Here is a 25,412-nt window from a genome sequence, read left to right on the forward strand (position 1 = left end):
GACACTTGTCAAGATAAAATACAGATTCTCAATTAGTCAACTGTAGCAAATTTGTTGATGCGAATTGTGACGCTCAAGAACACATTCCCTGCTAAGCTGTAAAATACGCTTAGCGTAAGCACAGTTCCCTGATTACGTAAGCGCTGCGATTCTTTCCTTTAAAAGCCATTGGCCCAAGACCAAACTACATAATAGCTTTTTAAACACAAAAAGCAGCTTAACCATGCCTCATGTTCAAGTTGTGAATCCAGGTATTCTGCTCAATTTCTGCAATTTTGTAAAGCAAAATGTTTTGCCTGTTTATTATAAGCAGCTCTATAAAACTGAGCCACTCAACCACCAGCACGTCAGCATAATAAAATCTCTGCTTTTGTATTCCTGTCAAAGAGTTTTTGTTTGTCATGGTCTAATTTCTGAACGTAACGCGAAATACTGGAATTAGTTTAGGCAAATGGTCCCCGGCGCGAACAAGGTGACTTTACCCGTAAATAATTCCAAATCCCGGGCGGTCTATTTTCGTCGTCCACGCTCATCGCCTGAAATGGTCCACGACGCACCACGAGCGCTCAGGCTTGTCAAATTTTGGGAACAAGTTTAGACTTGTGCTAGTCGGTGACCGTAAGAAATCTATGTACATTGAACAAAAAACGCAATAACATCGGTCGTTAATGGGATAAGGACTTGGTCAAGTTAACAATTTTACAATTTTGACTATTCAAATCAAGTTTTACGCCGTACCCATGATATTTAAAAAAAATTCCCCGGAAATAGTTTTTTTTAAATAATTACACTGTTTCAATAAATGTTGATGCTTTCAAAATAACCATCAATAAAATTCATCTTAATCTAAAACAGTTTTGGAAAGTGTACAACATGAAATTTAATTTGAATCGAATAAATCATGTTTCCGAAAGCTGGGTTTGTTTACACTTCAAGAGCCATTGAGTTTGTGCACAAACACAAAATGTGCAATACATGACGTCATGGTGACGTTGTCCAGAATTTTATGTCGGACATCACATTAACAGGACCTGACTAGTGTATAGCTGAAAAAAGTTTCAGGATCGGCGGCCTACTTTTTGAGATATGGTGTTAACTTGGTTTGCAAATTAAATATTCATAAGCTTAATTATTAATTAACAATTTGAACATTTTTTACAATAAGAATTAAGCTTATGTTCTAAGCTTCAATTTGGTATAATAAACTCACTCTTTTGTATTATGGTTTAGGAGATTAGGCTGCCGCAAAAACGTGTACAAACGCTATGGGATTAAGGGAGAAACAAAGAATAATAATAATAATAAAAATAATAAAAATCTTGACGAAAACAATACCTGTTCCGACGGACGGTCGGAACAGCTAAATATTACAACTCTCATATCATGTTGCTGCGGTGGACCACAATTTCTTTTCCACAACTAGAGTAGAGCAAAATGTTTTTTAACTTTCTGAAAAGATCGTGCTCATCCACAGTAGCATTCAGGTTTCACTGCGTTACGATGCACCACAATTGACTGTGAAAATGTGTACATGGCCGCAGCAAATGTAATTAATTGAAAAATCATGCTCTTTTGTAGCAAAATGGGTGGTTTTAGAAAAGGGGCATAACAATCAATCAATGCTTAATAATGCATCAATGGCAAAGAACAATAAATCTATCATGTAGAAGACAATGCTTAATAATGCATCAATGGCAAAGAACAATAAATCTATCATGTAGAAGACAAAACAAGTCTAAATGTCATCATCGTTACACAACCTTTTCATATTTTAATTTACATATACATATCTGATTAATATGACCAAATATTTATACTTACATAAATATGTAATGAAAGGTTTCTATAGGCAATGCTACTACAATATTATTTTATCTATTTTGAACAATTCAACAATGTGACTTGCTTTGAGCAACGCCAGTCTGTGGAAATAAAGTTCTTATCTATCATAGATTCAACTCCTTTGGTCACAAATAAACATTCCAATATAAAATTATCAAATTAAAAGATGATTTTACAGCATGTACATATCATGGTTTGGGGTCGGATTTTCCAGACATGTACATAATGGAAAGGTTGAGCACCTTTACCCAATTCCCAATGAATACATGTACATGTACATGTAAATGTATACAGTCCATCATCTGCTCTTCACAGGGATATCTGGCTTTGCTGATCTCATGAAACTTAACAGCAATTCACTTTTGATTGGAGAATTCATACGAGTAAACATTTATGACCAAACTGTAAACAAGTACAAGAAATTATTCAAAATAAACTACATGTAGGAAGACCTTTCCATTTAGAATGGTTGGAATCAGCCACTACAGCAGTAAGCAATCTTATTTTTCAATTTGCAATATCATAAAAATAAATTGTTCATCCAACCATTCCAGTCACTCAGTGACACAGGGATTAATAAAAAGAGCTAATTCATCTGAAAGATTTGTGTAAATGGTACATTGGTATACATGTAAGGTGACGATACAGTGTAATACAGAATTATTAATTCATTAATTTCAAAATACAAGTAGATCCATTCAAAAAGTTTTGTATTGTAGCCCTTTACCAACAGTGGTTTTTAGCATTGATTGTTATCGAAATATTGCTTATATTAAAAGGAATAAAAGGGAAGCGATGAGTTCTTAAACTGCCGTTTAAATCCGGCAGTCACTACGCTTTTATTCCCATTCATAAATGCCTTTTTGGTTAAAAAAACATATGTTGCATTTTCACGTCAGAGACAGTTTTTGGATATTCATTCGTACGTGTAGTCTTGGTGCAAGAGCATTTCTCGTTTTCCTTTCACACACACAGTGCATCCAACTCACAAACAGTGCCTGCATTGCCCGTAATGAGAAACGTCTTGCACCAAGACTAGCGCATAGTATCCGAAAACATCCAGTTATAAACAGAGCTCCAGCTGGTCATTATCAACCGTTTAAACACCCCCAAGTGACGCGCTCTACACCAATAGGAATAGCGAAACTGTCTGAGGTGTTTATGAATGTTTATTAACCCTAACCCACACGGATACATTTAACGTTAATGTTTGTTTCATTTAGATAGTGGAATGCACTATTTAAGTGATACTGCTTCACATGGGATACCAACATAATCAGACCAGCATTTGTCCAGCAGTTGAAATCTGCAATTTTGATTGGCTAATCACTGACCTGGTAAATTCGATATCATACCCCTAAACCCGTATCATACCCTCATGTGTTGTGCACATGCTCAGTAGTACAGTTGCAGAGCAACTTAGTAATTTGTATTTACAAACACGGCGTTACAGTGTCGGATAAACAAGACGGTTCCTGCGTTAAAACGTAGGTTTGCAACCTGCACTCTGGCCAAACGTTGAAATGACACAGAGGACTAATAACATAGCAGCAAGACCACTGGGGCAGTTTTATGGTATGATAAAAACGTTATGTTAGGTTAGGGTGAGATTCAGACTACATCTAGTCTCGGAGTCTGTATCAGGCTCGACTAGATACAGTCTGTATCACATCCAAACTCACATAATAACTTATACATGTACTTTTGTAGTGCTATTTACCCAAGATGTCATGTTGTTTGTAGGGAGAGAATCCAATGATAATTGAATAGACTACATTGATAACATATTCAGCTCTGACATGAAGTGTTGTTTTAGAGAGCTGTAATTGCTCACATCACTGCACTAACATTGTAGCTCAGAGCCACAGTGTAATGAGCATAGAAAGAAATGAAGACACTTTATAACTGTGTTTGAATATACTATTATTGCACTGACTAGGCACTAAGCACAGAGTATGTGCTTAGTGCTTAGGGTACAACAAAGAAAGTCATAAGCAGAGACAGAGTTTTCAAAGCAGCCACTGCAGATGTTGCTTCAAAGCAGCCACTGCAGATGTTGCTTCAAAGCAGCCACTGCAGATGTTGCTTCAAAGCAGCCACTGCAGATGATGCTTCAAAGCAGCCACTGCAGATGTTGCTTCAAAGCAGCCACTGCAGATGTTGCTTCAAAGCAGCCACTGCAGATGTTGCTTCAAAGCAGCCACTGCAGATGTTGCTTCAAAGCAGCCACTGCAGATGTTGCTTCAAAGCAGCCACTGCAGATGATGCTTCAAAGCAGCCACTGCAGATGTTGCTTCAAAGCAGCCACTGCAGATGTTGCTTCAAAGCAGCCACTGCAGATGTTGCTTCAAAGCAGCCACTGCAGATGTTGCTTCAAAGCAGCCACTGCAGATGTTGCTTCAAAGCAGCCACTGCAGATGTTGCTTCAAAGCAGCCACTGCAGATGATGCTTCAAAGCAGCCACTGCAGATGATGCTTCAAAGCAGCCACTGCAGATGATGCTTCAAAGCAGCCACTGCAGATGATGCTTCAAAGCAGCCACTGCAGATGTTGCTTCAAAGCAGCCACTGCAGATGTTGCTTCAAAGCAGCCACTGCAGATGATGCTTCAAAGCAGCCACTGCAGATGTTGCTTCAAAGCAGCCACTGCAGATGTTGCTTCAAAGCAGCCACTGCAGATGTTGCTTCAAAGCAGCCACTGCAGATGTTGCTTCAAAGCAGCCACTGCAGATGATGCTTCAAAGCAGCCACTGCAGATGTTGCTTCAAAGCAGCCACTGCAGATGTTGCTTCAAAGCAGCCACTGCAGATGTTGCTTCAAAGCAGCCACTGCAGATGTTGCTTCAAAGCAGCCACTGCAGATGTTGCTTCAAAGCAGCCACTGCAGATGATGCTTCAAAGCAGCCACTGCAGATGATGCTTCAAAGCAGCCACTGCAGATGATGCTTCAAAGCAGCCACTGCAGATGTTGCTTCAAAGCAGCCACTGCAGATGTTGCTTCAAAGCAGCCACTGCAGATGTTGCTTCAAAGCAGCCACTGCAGATGTTGCTTCAAAGCAGCCACTGCAGATGTTGCTTCAAAGCAGCCACTGCAGATGTTGCTTCAAAGCAGCCACTGCAGATGTTGCTTCAAAGCAGCCACTGCAGATGTTGCTTCAAAGCAGCCACTGCAGATGTTGCTTCAAAGCAGCCACTGCAGATGTTGCTTCAGTTTCTCTGGTACTGGCCTTGGTGGTCCTAAATTTACCAAAGAATTGTTCACTTCTTGTGTTGAAAGATGCCTGAACTGATGAAGCCTGAATTAAAATGATCTTAGTGTTAAGGGCAGGACCAAATGAGAAACTCCAACCTGTATGCTGGCTGGCCAAAGGCCACAGAGAAGATCCGTGAACGCTGCCTCAAGCTCGCTGGGCACTGTGTCCGCCACTCGGAGCTTGCAGCTTGCCCAACCATCTTCTGGGAGCCCACCCAAGGCAAGGCCTCGCGTGGGAGAAGATGTCTCTCCTTTGTAGACACACTAAAACGAGACACCGGCTTGACCAGCGCTGAGGAACTTCGCTCCTGCATGCTGGACCGGAACATCTGGAGAAAAATCACTGGGCAGGCTCGAGCTTCTAGATGGCGCTCGACATGATGATGATGAATGTTAAGCACAGCCAGCTAATTGTGACAGCTTGGGAGGTTATTTAAGGCAAGGAAAATAAGTTCAGAAACTCTCGTCAGACATATCCCTCAAATCGTCTGGTAACCCGTCTCTTTCTACGTCTCCTTTTCTTGATCTGGGTCTTTCTTGGCTTAAAGACCTTCCTATTACAGACTCCAAATCTCCAAGGTTCTAGATAATGTCCTCTCTTCTTGACTCCCATGGAGGCTATACGAGACATCATCTTCTTCTGTCTTTTCTTCCCTGGTTCCTCAATCAGGAGAGATACCGAGGACTGACTGGATTGATCAGGGACATAGAATGGACCCTTAATCCATGGTGACCACGGTGGAATGTCTCCTTCAGTTTCAGGCACAAGTGGCTTTTTAGTATCATCTGTATAAACATGAAAATAAATATAACTGGTTTAAATGTTATTGTTTTGTTTTAAATTGAAGGTTGAGGCATTTTTCAAGATTGAAAATCTGTTTCCCCGTGTTTATGATTGAAGCCAAAATTTGTCCATATTCATGATCAGGTCATGATTTTCCTGAATAAATAATGACTAATGGACTCTCCTCTTGATACAAATTAAGTGAATTGTGGACTTTACACAAAACCAGAAATGGAAAAGATGGACATCAAATTGGCCCAGTTTGTTCTTCCCTTGTTGATCAGTTCAAGTATTTCCCCAAAAGTTGCATTTCTCAGCTCATTATCCATAGCTGTATCAAATCAATGGAGCGTCTTTTCAAACCCCCAAACCCCCTATTGCTCATAGAGACCACCGACAGTGTTCACCGTCTGATGTCATACTGATGGGCGCCTACCTGATGACCTCATCACGCCCTCTCAAAGAAAAAGTTTATAGACATCACTATACAATGTACATCTATTTAAACAATTTAACCATTTTAAAAAGCTCAGTATCTTGAAACTTTGTTTTGCTTGTTGTTTCCAAGTTTTCTTTAGATAAAGAAGAATTGTCAAACTAACCTTTCTTTGAGTCTCGGGTACCATAATACAGACGCTTGAGAGCCATCCATGCTGAATACATCACATCATCATCTTGTTTAATATCATTCTTGAACCTATATTGGAAAAGGTGCTTCTGTTTCTTAGTCAAGACTGCCTCTAAACAGTGAAGAGCATTGGGTTCAAAGTTATCAACAATCAATAGTTTCTCATCATGAGTAGCATCTTGACTACACTTCAGTTTCTTGATGTCATTGTTCGGGTCTTCCTTGAGGTGGTCTCTGCCATTGGTTTGAGGAGAGAGGGCACGCTTTAATTTTGACTTAATTGGCGGGTGAGATGTCTTACTTACAAGAGGAGAATTCTTTGTATTTTCTTTCTCCTTCTTTCCTAAAGGTGCAGGGTTTTTGTTTTGCTTTAACATCTTCATTTTATCGAGGAGTGTAATTTTAGGGAGTTTATGAAGATTCATCTTCTTTATCTGCGGATGACGTTTACAGAAAGCATGCCACCATTCATCCTGAGGAACATTCTTCTCAAATGGATGCAGTCGTTTAATTCCCATCTTTTCTTCTACATCTAGAAGGACTTTGACATTATTGAGAATGCTTCGTTTAACCAGAACACCTCGTCCCTGTTTGGCCATACTGAGTGCCAGTCCAACCAATCTCTCTTCCTCCTGCGTCGTCAGGATTGGTTCAGAATAAAGCTGCTTGGTGATCTCTGCTTTAGAGACACCATGGGTCTCTGAGGCTGACTGAATGGTGGTTTTCTTAGTCATGATGTCCTTGCAGATTTGCTTGATCTTTAACTTCAACTCCATTGCGTCTTTCTGAGCATCTACAATTAGGAGATTAAATAAGGTAATTAATTTTTTTTTGCACAAACCACAAATTTACCTCATCAGTCTTTATTTCAAAGAGATGAAAGGTTTGATGAGATAGATTCCAGTGCTAGGGGAAAGTGATTGCTAAAGTTATCATCAAAATTCACTTCAACCTCACCGATACTTTAGTAAATTTGTAAAATAAATTTATTTGAAGTTCTCTTCTCCGCTTGGTATGTGATGTGAAGAAAGGTAAATACCATAATACAAGAATGTCTTCTCAGAAAAAGTGGTGGTTCTGATAAAAACTGGGTAAAATGGGTTAAATGTCTTAAATAGATGAAAGAGAGCCCATGGGTCGTTTCTCTCCAGGAATTCATCTTCAGAAAGTGTACCCCCCCAAAACCAATGTGCTTGACCCCATGCTAAGCTGTACATGAAGACTGCAAGCAACAAGACCAAGTGAAGGTACTTAGAACACTCACCTTTGACCTCTTTGCTACAACCATCACAATACCACTTCCCACGAGGTACCTGCTTACGACTCTTGATTCCAATACATTTGAAGTGAAACCATTCAAATACACAGTTCTTGCCATCACATCCAATCATCTTATCAGTGTTTGGTTTACCACATTTACAATAAACTCTGTCATCTGAGTCTGAACTAGAATCCGTTTCACTCGAATCAGCCTCAATCGATTCAGTCTCAATCAGAACTTTCTTTGACTTGCTCTTAATGTTTCTTGCTTTCCGTTGTCTCTTTTCAGAGGGTGGTATGGTATTATTTGAGGTATTTGAGGGTGATGCAGGCGTGTTCAATGTGTTGTCATTTTCCGAGTCAGCAGACGTGTTCAATGTGATGTCGTTTTCCGAGCCGGCAGACTTGTTCAAAGTGTTGTCCCTTTCCGAGTCAGCAGACGTGTTCAATGTATTGTCGTTTTCCGAGTCAGCAGACGTGTTCAAAGTGTTGTCCCTCTCCGAGTCAACAGACATCTTCAATGTATTGTGGTTTTCCGAGTCAGCAGACATGTTCAAAGTGTTGTCCATTTCCGAGTCAACAGACATGTTCAATGTATTGTCGTTTTCCGGGTCAGCAGACATGTTCAAAGTTTTGTCCCTTTCCGAGTCAAGAGATGCGTTCAGTGTATTGTCTTTTGCAGAATCAGCAGACATATTCTGTGTGTTCTTCTGTTCTGAGTCAGACACATTTACATTATCTCTTTCAGAATTAGGAGAGGCATTTGGTGTGTTCTCTTTTTCAGGAACAGCAGTCAAGTTCAGTTTGTTGTTCTCTACAGACTCCGATGATAAGTTGAAGAAAGATGAGTTCAAGATGTCTTCCTTTTCTGATTTAGTTGATGTATCAATCATTTCATCCTGATCAGAATCTGCCTTATGATCTGGACTTCCATTGATGACATTTTGAACTGGGTCTGGGTTTGCGTTCGTGGGCTTCCCATCTGGAAAATGACGCCAACAGACATGATGTTTGTCCTTGGCATTGAACCATGAACCATTGATGAGGAGATCCTCCCTGTTAATCAGAGAAACCCACCTTGTCCGAGCATCTTGATTGCTAGGGAAGATGAAGAATGCAGGTGGGGGTGTACAGTCGCAGTCAAGATGACCAATATTACACTGATGTAACTCACACAGTTTATTTGGAATGGTAGTTGATTTGTTGCATATGCATGAAGGTACTTCACATTTACATGCACCGACTCCCCCAATGCAGATGGAGAGAGCACCCGCACTCGACGCTTCCATTATGGTTCACCAACAAATCAATAAGAAACTTGACTGTAAATAAGAAAGAATCACAAAATATCAAATTAGTAAATTTTAAGGTCAAAAAGTTTTAAAATAACTTTAGTTTAAAAACAGTAGTCACTAATAAATGTGCTATTGTCACAGTGTTATGACAAAAAAGATTCCAAGTGCATTGATTTCAAGATAAATACTGCAATAAATTGTTGAAGACTTAGGGCTTGTTAAATTAAGGGTTCCTGTGGTAAGGAATTGCAGTTATTTTAGTGAAAGTCTTTCTATTTATGTAAACTGACAAATAAATACAAATAAAAATTTAATATAAATTACTACATGTGTACTCTAAGATGTGTGGAAAGCTTGAAATATTTCAGTAGTCGGGGCCCAATCTTGAGATGACAGGGCTTGTAGCTCAACAAGTTGTCTAGAGCTTCAGTAGTCGGGGCCCAATCTTGAGATGACAGGGCTTGTAGCTCAACAAGTTGTCTAGAGCAAACATTATTTTACAAGATCAGAATCAACATGAGTGAGATCAATTCCTGAGTCCTGACAACATTTAATTGGTTTTTTTAAATAATTAACACACTAAGACGTGTAAGAGAAGGTAATCTCATCTGTCTTTAGTAGAGTATTAAGTATACTTCATTATGCAAAAGAAGTGAAAAGGTATTCATCAGACTCAAAGACACTTTTTAGAAACTTGTTTTTGTTCAATATATGACACAGGTAGGTACAGGTACTGTTTTACAATACAAAACACAAAACCACTATGTTTGTCCGGTCATGAATTAACTGGCCCAACACTAAACCACTGGCCTAGAGCCTGCGGCCCAGTGTAAAACCCCTGGCATGAGTTTCCTCAAACTACATTCTAACATGAGGCCCTGCAAGAAACTATACATACTTTTGAAAATCTCTTGTTTTGTTTGAAATTAAGTGCAATGAACCTTAGTACTATAGTTAAGTTACTCACCTCTGACAATACCGCCCTCTTGCATTTAGGCTTTAGTTGCTTCTTCCAAGATGTCCAACATCCATCACAAGTGTTACATCAAGAAATTGCGCATTCAAAAACTGTCATGAATTTGTTTTTGTTTTTTTCATGATGAGTGAAATTCAATATGTACAGTTTGAACTCACATCATCAAGCATCACTGAACTTTAGCTGAACCTTTTCCCAATTGCAAGAGAGTGACATGTCACTTTAGAAAGTTTAGTTTTATTCCATTTAAGTTGTTCATTCCTCCTACTATCCACATTCAGCCAGAAACTTTGACAGAATATATCAATCAGAGATCATACAACTTGAACTATTAAAAAGGGTGATCCTTTAAAAGTGTCAAAAACATAGATCATATTAAAAAGCCAATGTCTTGACAACACTTAGTTGCTTGAGTTTTCCTTTTTACAGATAAGATTAAATAGCGTTTTAGCTACCAGTTCCTCAACAATTATAATAGTAGTGACCGGCTTCTCATACAGCACTCATATCCATCACTCAGTTACTTCTAGAAACTATAAGGCTCCCCTGTGAGCCTTATAGGGGGTCTCAAATTTAGGGCCTCCTTAACGCTATACGTTTTTCAAATCAGCATTGATAGGTGAAAGTTTTACGACCGTTAGCCAGCCAGAACTGAAGTTTACTGTGTACTGTACACCTAAAGCTTTCCCCACCCTACTCAATATACATTCATAATGCTTGTATTTCCTTTTGTTGAGTGAAATTAAAAAACATCGTCAAGAAATACAATTTTCTGCTCGGTACTTACTGTTGTTTTCCTGCTGCATCGCACGTTTTTTGACTTCTCAATAATGATCAACACTTTATCTTTTGGTCACTCGACCACCAAGCGCTGTACACCAGCCTACTGGCCGAACTGCCAAGCCACGACCGAGTTGGACTAAACCATTCTGTGAAAGGGGTGTTTCAAACAAGTGTGGCATTACGTGCGCTGTTTGTTTACAATACCCGCCGTTCCGTTCACGCATAAAACGCCCACGCACTGCCACACGGGTTTGTAACACCCCTCTCACAGAATGGTTTAGTCCGACGCGGCCGCGGCTCGGCAGCTCGTCGATCTACATGTAGTAGGCTGCATAATGAGAAGGCAAAAAACGTGCGATGCGGCAGGAAAACAACAGTAAGTACCGAGCAGAAAATTGTATTTTTTGACGATGTTTTTTAATTTAACTCAACAAAAAGGAAATGCAAGCATTATGAATGTATATTGAGTAGGGTGGGGAAAGCTTTAGGTGTACAGTACACAGGAAACTTCAGTTCTGGCTGGCTAACGGTCGTAAAACTTTCACCCATCAACGCTGATTTGAAAAACGTATTGCGTTTAGGAGGCCCTAAATATGAGACCCCTATGTATAAGGCTCACAGGGGAGCCTTATAGTTTCTAGAAGTATCACTCAGTGACCCTCAAGGCACTTCAACATTCAGTATCTTCCTGCAAGGTATGTGGGACTACATTTGAATTATGGGGATCTTCTCCTTTACCCTAGCACCATGTAATGGTTTACAAGGTGCTGTGGTGCAATATGCTTCCAATCAGACCAGGGACATCGGGGCAAACCCCTTTTCTTATTGATGAGTGTGCTGGGCTCTTTTACAGGCGTTACACAACACGAAACAAATGGCTTTACGTCATCAATTAAAAAATCCCTAGAATTGAATGAAAATTTACCATTTTCTTTTTCCTACTGAAACATAAAACCTTGCTTGATCTGTTAAATAAATTCTAACTTGTGACGCCAACATGATGTGTCTATTTTTATATTTTTATTATTGCAGCAGGAAATTGTTCGTCATGCATTTAATGATTCAGAAACAAAGTGGGTTGAACAAACTGTTCACCTAAACTAAAATACAAAGCTTTATGTTTTCTTTCACGAGTTAAACGAAATAAATGTTCACAAACGGAAAATCAGCAAGAACTTTGAATGTTGTTTCGCTATCAAAGAGATAGTGAAAAATCATTTTAATTAAGATTTGTATGATATTCAACATGGCTGCCGTTGGTCCCTAGTTCAGCAAACTACAGACAGCTTTTTTTATAACACTGTGACTGCTCACAATTATGAGCATGATTGACGTCATACAACGCGGGTACCAGTATGCAAATACTATCTATTCACTGATCACCAAACAAGTATGAAATGAAGAACTGCACAAAAAAAAAAAAAAATTGGCAATAGCATCAACCAACAGTAAAAACCACTCAATTGGTGAAAACAAGTTACGTTAAAAGTCCCCAATTAATCAGAAATAAGTTTTGAACAAACTTGCGGTGTACTGAGACGAGTTTATGGCTTACTTTCTACAGAAGTCGACAGCAAATCCGCTCAACTGCTGGGCATGGGAGATCACACCGACCGATACATGTTTCATTTCCAGCATAGCGCCAAACGCATGGAAAGGTAAATAGTCGGGTAACTTTAACACATAAGATGTAACTTGCAGTATACACGTCTGGATAAAAATGTGAAACTCGGATACCCAGTCTCAATCACCGTTTGAGGGCGCCCTGTGACATAGGCGGCATTTTTGGAATGCATGTATAACACGTACGTACGTACACTTTTTAAAAAAATCATACACAGACGTTGGCAGATTCTACTTGCTTGACATGGAATCTTTTATATTATCGGAATGTTAAGCATTGATTTTCGAAGGTAAGCCTTTTTCATCTACCTTATATGCTATAGATTGTATAGATTTAACAATAATTTTTAGAATTAGATAGATGAAAAATCGGAAAAGTTTCCGTATGGCGCCACCACTTTTTTATTCGAAATAAAATAATATAGTATCTAATTTACCTGATTGATATATCCCTTTTTGTAAAAATGAGTGAAAAAGTGGTGGCGCCATACGGAAAGTTATCCGAAAAATCAAATGGCAGGTTTACGAAACCGCATAGATAGTTCTAACTTCTACTCTACAACTCACTCAGTCACTGCCTTATAACAATTAACCTAGACTAGCCTAGACTATAAATAGTGCGTGTTTTTTGTGTATTGATCAAACTTCTTGCGAGTTCTACACTTTTTTGTCTATGTAGCTACACCACACCACCATGGAGCTATAGCTCATGACTACAGTACACCTACACAGCAGGCAGGGGGGCACGGTCCAATACTATAGTTTAATTCTTCAAGGGAATCAAGTCGTTACTTTTTAGATTAGTCCCTCTCTGTACAGATCTGATTAACTAATTGCCAATTTCTTTGCTGCATGTGTCCTGTGAAGTGATGCTTTAATTTCGGTAAATTTTTTTAATTTACCATTGTGGGTTTTGGACTCAACAAGGAGTCATGATGTCAATCAAAGTGTTGTGCCAAGTTAAGTTTGGGATAACTTTCCGTATGGCGCCACCACCTTTTCACTCATTTTTACAAAAAGGGATATCTCATTGAGGTAAATTAGATACTATATTATTTCATATCGAATGAAAAAGTGGTGGCGCCATACGGAAACTTTTCCCCCTAACCAACAAATGGATAATTTTTCAGCGGTATGGTGTCACCACTTTTTCACTCGTTTTTACAAAAAAAGATATCTCAGTTTAAGAGGTAAATTTGAAACTATATTATTCATTAGCATATCAAATGAAAAAGTGGTGGTGCCATGCGGAAAGTTTTCCTAACAAATCTATAATTTCTATCCACTTTGCCAACAGCATAGTCTTCCTGCTATAGTCCATAGGCTTCACATTAAAGACATGAGTAAGAGACAAAGAGAGAAGCAAGATGGTAGAATTACTGGACTCTCAAGAACTGATCATCAGCTCGGCCTAACTAAGAAATTGAGAGTTTCTTCACGGTAAGTTCTTACAACATCCTTAGGGCTTTGCACAGTTGTGTGCAATGCAGTACAATCTAGAGTGCGTTTTGGGGACCCCAACCAGAAACATTGGTCATCGGTTGAGCGTTTTCGCGAGTTCGGTTGAGTTCGGTTGAGCGCGGTGACGATGCTGTTCAGATCAACCGATAACCGACTTGTTGAGTTGGTTGGGCTTTGATTGGGGTCGCCAAAACGCACTCCAGGTTTATCAGAACCAATCTATGTGAGTACAGTGCATTCATATGTTCAATTTATCTTTGTTCCGCCCCAACTTAATAATCGTCCCAGTCCCAGCTATAGTTGGGACGATTATCAAGTTGGGGACGGAACATCTTGACCTAAATACCTACACTTCCCATTTCTTCATTTCTTCATGTTAACAACTACTCTACAAGAGTAATACAGTTTATAAAGCAGTTGCAATTGTTCCTTCTTATATTTCTAGGTTGAGATCTTCCAGACAAGACGCATCAAACAACGATGTATCCAGTTCTTATACAAGCCCAGGAAATGGCTCTAAACTACTAACAACAGGTAAAGATAAAACTCCACCCTTACATCAAAACTCTTACATCAAAACTATAAACCAAGTTTGGCCTGAGATTTCTATGAGGGGTTTGGGGGGGACACGAGGTCTCCATGACTTGAATGAGTATTTTAACCAGTATTGTCAACCATTATTTATTTTCCCAGGGCGATCACCAATATGTAGCACCCCCCGGTCCTCCAGGAAGAGACTCAATACATCCCGTAGTGATTCTGAGACAGAGATTATCTGGGATGCTAATTCACCAACAGCTCATCTCATCAAAAGAAGTGGTAAGAAGGATGTGAAGATACATGAAGAAGATGATCATTATGACTCTAAGAAGTGATTAAAATGACAATAAATTGTAATGATCAGAGCTTTAATATTTATTTGGTTTGCGGTAACACCTTGTGTATAACTACCTATCAGGTACAGTGGAGTTTGTTCTGAAGAGAACTGTCTTTCATTTTCACACAGGTCGAAATGGACGAAGCAAAGCGGGAGAGATATCCGAGATGATTAAGTGTGTTAACAACCAAGCAGTAAGTTTCAACACAAGTTGCTGAATCAACAGATCAAAACTTTTTTCTTCTAAATTTTTCTTGAAATATCTGAACTCTGCTTATCTGCAAAGTTTAAAGGCAGTGGACACTATTGGTAATTACTCAAAATAATTATTGGCATAAAACCTTACTTGGTGACGAGTAATGGGGAGAGGTTGATGGTATAAAACATTGTGAGAAACGTCTCCCTCTGAAGTAATGCTAGTTTTCGAGAAAGAAGTAATTTTCCACGAATTTGATTTCGAGACCTCGGATTTAGAATTTGAGGTCTCGAAATCAACCATCTAAACGCACACAACTTTGTGTGACCAGGGTGATTTTTCTTTCATTATTATCTCGCAACTTCGACGACCAATTGAGCTCAAATTTTCACAGGTTTGCTATTTTATGCATATGTTGCTATACACCTAATGAGAAGACGGGTCTTTGACAATTACCAACAGTGTCCAGTGTCTTTAAGACAAGAGCGGTGTAGAAACCAAACAATTTATAAAGTGAAGTTTAGTGCCTTTAAGCTTCGCATATTTATACACAGTTTTCATTACTTGAGGTTCATTTTTTCAGGAGACTTCTCCAGTCCATTTAAGCTTGGCATATTTATACACAGTTTTCATTACTTGATGTCCATTTTTTCAGGAGACTTCTCCAGCCCATTTTCCTCTTCTTGGACTATGGACGCATCGTAGTCCTCTTCATCAACATGAACTCAACTCAGCTGGAGGATCAGAGAAGCCATTTGGGGAAGAAAGGTAATAACTAAGTCTAGTCATTCTAGCACCTTGGAAACCTGGGACCATTAACTCCTTTGAGTTCAAGGATTTGAAGAGGTTTAAAAAATAATAATAACATCAAAGTCTTGATATAGTGCAGGTATCTACCAACAAGGTACTCAAGGCACTTACTATATATATTAATACAGAAAGACCAGTTATGGAAAGATATGAATTCTGAGACAGACCCAATTTATGTAGCACTTTATAATGGTTTACAATGTGCGATTGCGCATTTAGCAGCCACAGCCAGGAACACCGGGGCAAACCCCCTCTCTTTTCGATAAGTGCACTGGGTTCTTTAACATGCGTTACAAAATGCATTATCTTACTGTACTTAGGTATGATTATTTTAGGTACTAGGTATGATGATTTTTATCTATAGGATTTGAAATTTGAGTTCTTAAATTGGTCTCACATTTCAACTAGCTTGCTCTAGTCATCGTCAGTCTCCTGAAGATGACTAGAGCAAGCTAGTCGAAACATTGACACTAATTTAAGAACTGACTCCGCGGTAGTACAGTTAATTACGATCCTATAAGCTAAAGTAGTAGTCCCAGCCTATTTTCTATACCATCCGCCCAGGTAATAGTTAAAAAGCAGGACAGTTCTTTTCAGAACTGAGAAGTCTCTTGAACACCTGAACAATCTACTCCGTGGTAGCAGAACAAAGAAAAACAGTTCTTTAAGAACAAATTCTACTTAGCAAGTAGATACACACATAGTGTTACCGCAAACCAAATATATGATGATTTATATCATTGTTATTAAATCATAAATTCAAATATCAACTTATCGATATCCATTACTAGTACTAGCCTCTCGCCACCAGGCCTGCACATTGGAGGTCAGGGGTTCCAATCCAACGCTAGGAGTAGCAGCCTGTGGAGTTTGGGTTTCATGAAGGATTGACCAATGGAGGTGGAGGGGGCACAAAGTAAACAGTGCTTATCACACATGTATGGGTGTAAGGTTAAGACAAAATAAATATCAACTTGGAAGAGAAAGTGTGACACACATTTGTATTTACGGTAGAATATTTAATTCCCCAAATCTCATTTGATTAATACGCACTTATTTTTTAATATCCTCCTCAGCTGTACATCCAAGAAAGCAACACACAGAAAGAAGAAAGGCAGTCGATTATCTCTGATCCAAGATGAATTACAAAAGATTGCTAATGCTATTGATATGGCATCAAAACATGAAACAACTTCAAGTCCTAATACTGTGCTGAATCAGGAACCAGTAACTGGTTTCATTACACCACCAAGACACAGCAGAATGAAAGAGTAAGTTTCATCAATAAATCTAAACTATAAACAGTTGTGTAATTTGGCTATATCATTACTACATGCACAATCCTTAACGGATTATTCAAATATGGTGCAGTGGTGCCACTGTCAGGCTGTTGAGTGTCTGCCCATAGATTGTGCAAGTCTTCTAACATTGGGACCCTTTTAAAGTTAGCGAGTTTGTTTCCTTCATGTATTAAAGCAAAGTGGTTCCCAAAATATTTGAATACAATCGAGACTACAGTCGACTCCCGTTATTACGAGCTCGCATGTTACAAGGTTCCGGTTGATACAAGGTTTTTTGCCGGTCCCGAACGGCCCCATGCGTTTTTCAATGCATTAAAATACTGATTATACGAGCACGGTAGTAGCGAGAACACGGTTATAACGAGGTAATTTGGGAGACCCATTACGAGCAAAACATTGTTTAAAACCCTTCTATAACGAGAACAATTCAAAAACCAACAAAGGAAATACCTGTACAGCTGGTAAAGTCGATAATTGTGGCTTTTAAGACATACAATAGAGGTGTTAAGTGGACGCTACCGCTAGCAACACGAATCCGAAATCGGGAGTCACGAGTCAGCAAGCAAGGTTGTTAATTCCAAACTCCGGACAATGGTGGGATTAGGAGGTTTGCATGGTTCAAACATTGGAGAAATCTTAAGAAAAGATACTTATCCACTGAGTTTATAAGCGCGTTATAAATTTTCAGAAGGAAAAAAACACCTGCAACTTACAATCAAAACTAGTTGCGTGATCAATATTATTGAATGCAAAAGCAAGATTTTACCTGGTATCCCACATTGGCAATGAACCATCTAACATGACACAGTGTTTACCAATGCAAATCAAGATTCTATTTTTTGTTGCTGCGACGAGTGTATTGCACATGCACACACATGCACAGAATAGCACGATCTTCCCTGGTATCTCGCGTTAGCAATGAACCTTCTATTATTACACTAGTGGTTACCAATGAAAATCCAGCTTTTATTTTATTGAGTGAAAATTTTCACAGCGTGTGCAATATGCATTGCAGCAGTAAGATTTCCCCGGTATCTCGCAGCAGCAATGAACCATCCAGCGTTAAACAGGTGGTTACCAATGAAAACCAAGACTATTTATTGCATTGGCAATAAACTGCCGGCGACCAAAGTTTTGTAAGAGAAACTTCCCAAAACATGAACGCAAGTTAAAATCTTACACTATTTATCAATCTTGTAAAATGTAAATTGATTTTAAAATTGAATTTAAAACTTTACCAACTTAGTTAAAACAGTTTTATAATCCCCGCATTGTGCTTGTTTGTGCAGTACATCGCACATACTACTCTATGCACACAGTAGTATTGTCAATTGCAGCTCTGCCATTCAAAATAATCATTCTCACTTTCAAGGCACTCCAAGGTTCAGCCCCACTCTATATTCAAAACATGTTGACTCCCCGTACTACAAGACCGGGTCTTAGATTCACAAGCAACATGCTCCTTGTTCCCCGTTCTCGTCTAGCCAGCTACGGGGACAGGGGGTTTTCCATTACAGCACCCAGGCTCTGGAATTCACTCCCTGAAAACCTCAGGAAAATCCATGACATCTCCATCTTTCAGCATCAACTTAAGACACACCTGTTCACACTTGCTTTCCCCAACACTTGAGAATTTTCCCTCTTTCCATCTTGACCGGCGCCTTTGAATGGTTTTTCACCAGATTTAGCGCGCCTTTATAAATGCTGTGTTATTATTTTTATTATTATCTATGTACACACGTGCGGCCATTATGTCATGTATTCGAAGTACACGTGTTGTGTGCATGCACAATGATGACGTATGTATCTATATTTAGCGCGCTGCATTTAAGACGAGATTCGGATAATACGAGAAAAATGGGCCAGTCCGGCGGACCTCGTTATAACGGGAGTCGACTGTATAAGGTTTTAAGAGGTATGAAGGTCTGTAACGACTTCCTTCTTCATCTTAATGAAACAGTACTTTTGTATGTTGTATAAATCAACTCCCATTGTTTTAAAGTTTGTGCGTTCCATGATTTCAGATTACCGGATACTGTAGATGACGATTCATCCTCTACCAACGCTAGGCAAGAACCAGAAGGGAAACACCCTCAATTAGAATTAACACTTGGAGATCAGCCCCAGTATCTTCAACCGGACCCAAATGGAGTTGTTGGTAATCAAATAAAAAGCAGACAGTTTGTTAGTAATCAACAACCTACCAGTCATTCTGCTGATGGTCAGACAGACAGTAAGCAACCATTGGTTCCTTGCTCTGCTGTCATTAGTCAGTTAGGGACAAGCTCTGCAGTCATTGGTCAGTCATTGACCTCTAATGTTGACCTCATGTGGGATGATGACAGCTATTTTGAAGATGAGGCTCTGCTTGAGCAATTGACCCAAACTGAGGCTGTAGAAGCATCCAGAAGCCAAAATTATGACGAGTCCAAAAAGAAACCGTCCCGAAACAATCCAGCAACTCATTCTGCCAATTCTGTTAGACAACCAGTTAATTTCGATGTGACAAACAAAATGTGGACTGAAAATGACGGAGAGCAGAAATCCCAAACCTTTCTTGGAACTGTCCCACGTCCTACAATTACCAACAAAAGTACGGCTGCATACCAAAACCAGCAGTGCCAAAGATTGAATGCAATGAATGCTGTAAAAGAAACACGTCCAAATCAAGGGAAGAAGCTGGTTCCATTCAGGCAACCTGTCGCAGTAAAACCACCACTAGCTCAAGAGACTCAAGTTTCAAACTGTACTATTGTACCATCGAACCAATACCAAGCCCCGCCAAGTTATAAAACTTATAATAGTGTTCCTGCTCACCTAGATAGTACAAGGCAGCCTAATGGATACAGTGCCAAATCAAACGTAGCCAAACCACACACAAGCAGCTGTCCCCAACTCGGACCAACAGTAAATACTATGGGTACAAACAATAACTCACTTAAACCTTTCAGTACATCTAGCAATCCTATCAGCTATAATCAACTCACTGTACCAAGCTCCATGAATGCTTCTTCTTCTATTCAAGATGGCTGGGATAACAAGGATCTATTTGAGAGTAGTTTGACTGATGAGATGATGATGTCAATGTGTGTTGGGATAGATTCACCTCAGACCACCAAAGCATCAGAACAAATAACCAATCCCTTCACATCAACAGGGACCAGGGTCTCCCCAAGCCCCACCATGTCAACAAGGACCACCACAGCCAAGGCTGTAAGGATCTCCCCAAAGCCCTTCATGTCAACAGGTACCACCACAGCCAAGTCGCAGACTCAAAACTCATCCAAAATAACCACAAACTCTTGCGTAGGGTCATCATCTACAACCACATATAAATTCAGAAAGCCAGTAAAGGACATAACTCAAGCTGTGTCTCACTGTTCAAGCTCAGCATCAGTGGCAAAATGTTGCACCAATACATCAATCATAAATCAACAACTCCAAAGCTCAATAAACACAGTGCGTCCTGTACAGGTGAAGAACATACAGCCAGTCAACATTACCAGACACCAGCCTATAAGAGTGCCTAAAACTACACATCAGCTCCCCCAATCTAGTGGGTCTGGTGTCCCAACTCAACCTGTAGTGCCAAGTAGTGTGTTTAATGTCACTAAACCATCTTCAGCCACAGACAACCAAGCTTCTTCTTATAGTAAACCTGTGAATACAAATTCTACAAGCTATAAACCACTGACAGCTCAAAGTATGAGACCCATCCAGATAAAGACAACTTCATCATCAGCAAGAAATGCAAAGCCTGCAGTATTATCTACATCCACAGGTTGGTTTTAAATTCCACTATTAATGATAATCTGTCACTACAATGTGTTCATGCATTTCAATTAAACCATTTCCTAACTTTAAGTTAATTGAGACATAGTTTGATGGAAAGCTCTCTCATCAAAACAATAATAATCAACAATGTCCTTTGAGATTCTTAATTTGGCCGAATCTGTGCACAAATGACCAGAACTCTTGTGGTTTATCACTTGATACATAGCCATCAAATTAACATGTTATTATTGAATCCATGATTGATCAGAGCCAAAAGTGTTTTTGCAAATCTTTAAGAGACCAAAGCGGCTTGAAACGACTTGTACCAAAATGCTTGTAGGGCTCTATCTGTAGTGACTGCAAACAACTACCGTACAAGACTTTAACACCACCTTCCACTCCAATAAAAAGGTCAAAGTAAAGGTAATGTCCTGAATTGACAAATTCAAATGTTGTCCATGTAAACATTTTATATCTATGACACTATATAAAAACAAATTGTTTCAGTCAAAAAATCAACAATAACGGTGATTATACAGAATGCTTACAATTCCCTCGCATGAAAGTTCTGGTCCTGAATTCTACACCTTTGCTAACGATACTATTTAGACTTGTCAAAGTGGATTTACATATAATTCAATTGAACTCCCTGATGGTTTATTTGATTTCTTTTACATGGCATTTGCAACTAAAAGAAAAGCAGCATCTCTCTCGATAACTTCATAATGATTATCTCATATCATTATTTAGTAGTCACAACCCACAGTACAAAACATCTTAACTTTCAAATAGAATGAAACTCTCAAGAAAGATCCTCAGGACAAAGTTTTGTGTCAAAAGATAATCCATCTTGTCTGGGATGCTGCATTATGCAAAGATAGCGAGCAAGATAGATCATGAAAGATAACCTTAATCCAATACATCCCATAATCTTAAAGTGTCAGTTCCTGAGAATATGACAACAATTAACTGTCATTGCTGTACAGATAAATTACTCATACTCCTAACAAACTCAATCCATATTGCATTTCCCTTTGTTCAGCCTATAAATCAGACAAAATACTCCAGGGTCTTGTAGCTACCGACTTCCGACTGTTGGTAACATAGCACCCCAGCAGTTCCAAAGTTACTTGCACTTCATCGACCACAGATCAGAAATTTGTTTTGTATCAATGCTAATCACAACTTACTTCACATGCTGCGATTTGTTGTTATCATTGATTAATTTTAACTTGTCAAGTCGCCTAATTGTACATGCATAACCATGTCATTGTCCACAGGTTTGACAATTTGAAATGGGGACACAGAAAGCATTCAAAGGACAGAATCAGTTAAATAAATGTTTTTGTTCTATTGTGTTTCAGGCAGTAGTCACAAACTTTGCAGTCAGACTGAGATTGAGAGAAAACGACAACAAGCCAAGGCTCGATTGCAGCAACGCATGACACAACAGCGTTAAAAAAGAAAGATGACGGCAAGATGCCATGGCTTGCTGCAGCGACACAGTCAACAACGCATGACACAGCAGCCTTAAAAAAGAAAGATGACAGCAAGATGCCATGGCTTGCTGCATTGACACAGTCAGCAACGCATGGCACAGCAGCGTTAAGAAAGAAAGATGACAGCAAGATGCCATGGCTTGCTGCAGCGACACAGTCAACAACGTATGACACAGCAGCCTTAAGAAAGAAAGATGACAGCAAGATGCCATGGCTTGCTGCAGCGACATAGTCAACAACGCATGACACAGCAGCGTTAAGAAAGAAAGATGACAGCAAGATGCCATGGCTTGCTGCAGCTACACAAGGCAGGCAGTCAGCAACGCATGACGCAGCAGCATTACGATAACAGCAAGATGCCATGGCTTGCTGCAGCGACACAGTCAACAACGCATGACACAGCAGCGTTAAGAAAAAAAGATGACAGCAAGATGCCATGGCTTGCTGCAGCTACACAAGGCAGGCAGTCAGCAACGCATGACGCAGCAGCATTAAGATAACAGCATGATGCCTTGGCTTGCTGCAGCTACACAAGTCAACCAGCCCTTGTTGCAGGAGTGTTCATAGTTACGCATTCTGATAAACTATTACATTTACAGAAGGCTTTGCGTCAAGGACACATTAGTGCAATGTAAGCATTGATTTGAGTGCAGTAGTTTGAATTCGAACCGGATCACAGTATTGTTAGTATTGTTGCAACACCAGGGCAAAATTTCATGGTTCTGCTTACCGTATTAAGCAAAAAATTAGCGCTTTTGGAAGCAGGGAATTCCGCGCTTCCATCAAGCGTAATTTCACTGGTTGGTTGGAATTTTTTGCTAGTGCGTGCGTATTCCACGTTACTAAGCATTCTTCGCTTACACAGCTAGCACAGAAATCTGGCGCACAGTAAGTGGAGAATAGTGAACCTTAGTGCAGAATTTGGCAGTAAGCAGAGCCATAAAACTGGGCCCAGGACAAGCTCCTGCAATTGATAACCACAGAACGATCAAGTCCCTGAAAGTGTGTGCCTCAAAAATGAGACACACGTATCATTTATAATTACTCATTTTTTGTGGGATACATTTTTTTTACAGAAGTTTACACTCTGTATTTCAGGAATTTATATGTGAATTAATTTTACAAAGGGTTGGAAATACGTTTTATTTATTTAAATATTGAAATGATGTTTAAATTGTTGATTTATTTTTATTGTCCGTCAGGTAGTTACTTTACTTGTGAGACACACTGGTCGAAAATTTGACCATTAACACTATACATATAGATCAAACTTGTGGCTGATTTAATCCCCAAAATTGTAATTAAACTTTAAAATGGAATAGTTAGCAAGGTGCTTTGACACAATGAAGCCAATTATACTGGAAACATCGGGGTGAACCTTTTTACTTAATGACAAGTGAACTGGGTTCATTCATAATTATAGTTACACAACACAGGATCTAAGTATGGCTTTACATCCAATCCAAAGGAGGCTGCAGTAATGGGCCCTTGCTCAAGGAAGTGTCAAGACCAGGACTCGAACCCACACTCTGCTGCTCATAAACACCAGAGTTTAAGTCCAGTGCGCTTGACCACTCAGCAACAACACAGCACATTGTTTATTAAAGTAGTTGTATTTGTTTTCCCCGGGCAAATCAGACCATAAATTTGAAGTTGTGTCTCGTTTATACTTTGATGACTGATGCCATCTACGCAGGCAGGGGACCTCGTAGTGATGGCTTTGTATGGTGGTTTTCTGCCAATCATAAAGCATCTACGTTGAGAAGCCAAAATGGTTTGGTCATGGGTTTTTTATAAATTGTAATTATAACACGGCAACATGTATCAATGTAATGGGGCAACCTTAATCTACATTATCACGTTTAACCTCGGAAAATTAATTGAAATGTATACAGTATTAAGGATATAGGAGTAAAATACCTTGTTAGTTTCTGCCCTACACAGATGGGTGTTAACTTAAAGGTAGTGCAAACTTCAAAATTTTCCCCCTGACTCATGTGCAATACCTTGTGTGGAACTTGAATCAACAACCATCCATGCTCTACCGAGAACAGATAGATGTTTTAAACCCTAGACCAATGAGGTTATACATGCACACCAAACTTTTATAGTCTGTGGATGATTTACAACTGGACTTGGAAAGTGCCACATATGCAGTGCTTTTATAGTCACTAAGCATTTATATATATAACCTTAACTTGCTATACAATAAATTAGTTTATCCCATTAACATTAAAAAGGAGGGTGTTCTGCATTTGAACTGACCTGGTTCTTGGTGGGACTCCATAGAGCACATCCAATGCAGTTATTTAGACCAACCACTCCTTGAATCAAGTCCTAATACTCGCCCAAAAGGAAACAAAGTATACTTTGTCTTGTATTCCTATCCTTCATTACCATAACTCATAGAATCTGAAAAGGTACCTGTCTACCAACTCAGCCCAATTTCATTCAGCATGTAACCACAAAAAACAAGGGTACCAGTCAAAATTCAATTAAGTTTAGATTGTTGCATTTGGTGCCCCATTCAATTGTTGTAGAATTTTCCAAGGTTACCAACTACTTTGATTGTAGCTATGGCCATTGCTGCTTAATCCAATTGTCAAGTCATCATCGAAGATGCTCTATCTTATACTTATCATGAACTTTTTTATTAGAAATTCTACAAGGCACTGTTTGAAAACTAAACTGGGCCAGTTTTTGTAAGGCTGTTAAAACACAAACATTTCCAAATCACACAAACATCTTGTTTTAGCTGATGTGGGTTACCAGGCAAATGGTCATAGATAAGTTTCTGACCACAAGTTATAAAAACGATCATTGTTTCTAAATTTACAATCAAGAACCAAAGCAGTTTCTTTTTATGAATCAATATTTTGGAGAGGACTGATGAGTCCTTTTTGGAAGACTCTTTTGTATCATCATGTAAATGCAACAATTGTTCACCATCAGGATTTGTAAATAAAGCGTACTATTGTACAAGGATAACATGTATTACAGTTTGGCAGGTTTTTTTTATATCAGTGTGAATAATGACACAATCTGTGAGTAT

At 39.2% G+C, this 25,412-nt stretch overlaps 2 protein-coding genes across 4 annotated transcripts in view; one reads left to right on the top strand and one right to left on the bottom strand.

Annotated features, from left to right (window-relative positions):
* Positions 1–12,454, bottom strand: part of LOC117307006 — a 26,016-nt gene extending 13,562 nt beyond the window's left edge. The window contains exon 1 of the mRNA XM_033791627.1: positions 12,375–12,454. The gene's annotated coding sequence lies outside the window, so the exon portion shown is untranslated. The remainder of the gene's footprint in view (positions 1–12,374) is intronic.
* On the top strand, positions 12,410–25,354 carry LOC117307012. Of its 3 annotated transcripts, none has more exons than XM_033791657.1 (9): positions 12,410–12,477; positions 13,740–13,882; positions 14,349–14,437; positions 14,597–14,722; positions 14,910–14,974; positions 15,632–15,744; positions 16,863–17,057; positions 19,112–20,868; positions 22,226–25,354. In XM_033791657.1, the coding sequence occupies exons 2-9, from the start codon at positions 13,782–13,784 to the stop codon at positions 22,318–22,320; spliced, it is 2,541 nt and encodes an 846-aa protein (XP_033647548.1). In that variant the 5' UTR covers positions 12,410–12,477; positions 13,740–13,781; the 3' UTR covers positions 22,321–25,354. The 3 variants fall into 3 exon arrangements, with proteins under 3 accessions (XP_033647548.1, XP_033647532.1, XP_033647540.1); XM_033791641.1 differs by lacking the exon at positions 12,410–12,477 and adding an exon at positions 12,624–12,732 and having other exon boundaries at positions 13,745–13,882; XM_033791649.1 differs by lacking the exon at positions 12,410–12,477 and adding an exon at positions 12,645–12,732.
* The last annotated feature ends 58 nt before the right edge of the window (positions 25,355–25,412 follow it).

The sequence above is a fragment of the Asterias rubens genome, chromosome 1 (assembly GCF_902459465.1).
Source record: "Asterias rubens chromosome 1, eAstRub1.3, whole genome shotgun sequence".
Lineage (NCBI taxonomy): Eukaryota > Metazoa > Echinodermata > Asteroidea > Forcipulatida > Asteriidae > Asterias > Asterias rubens.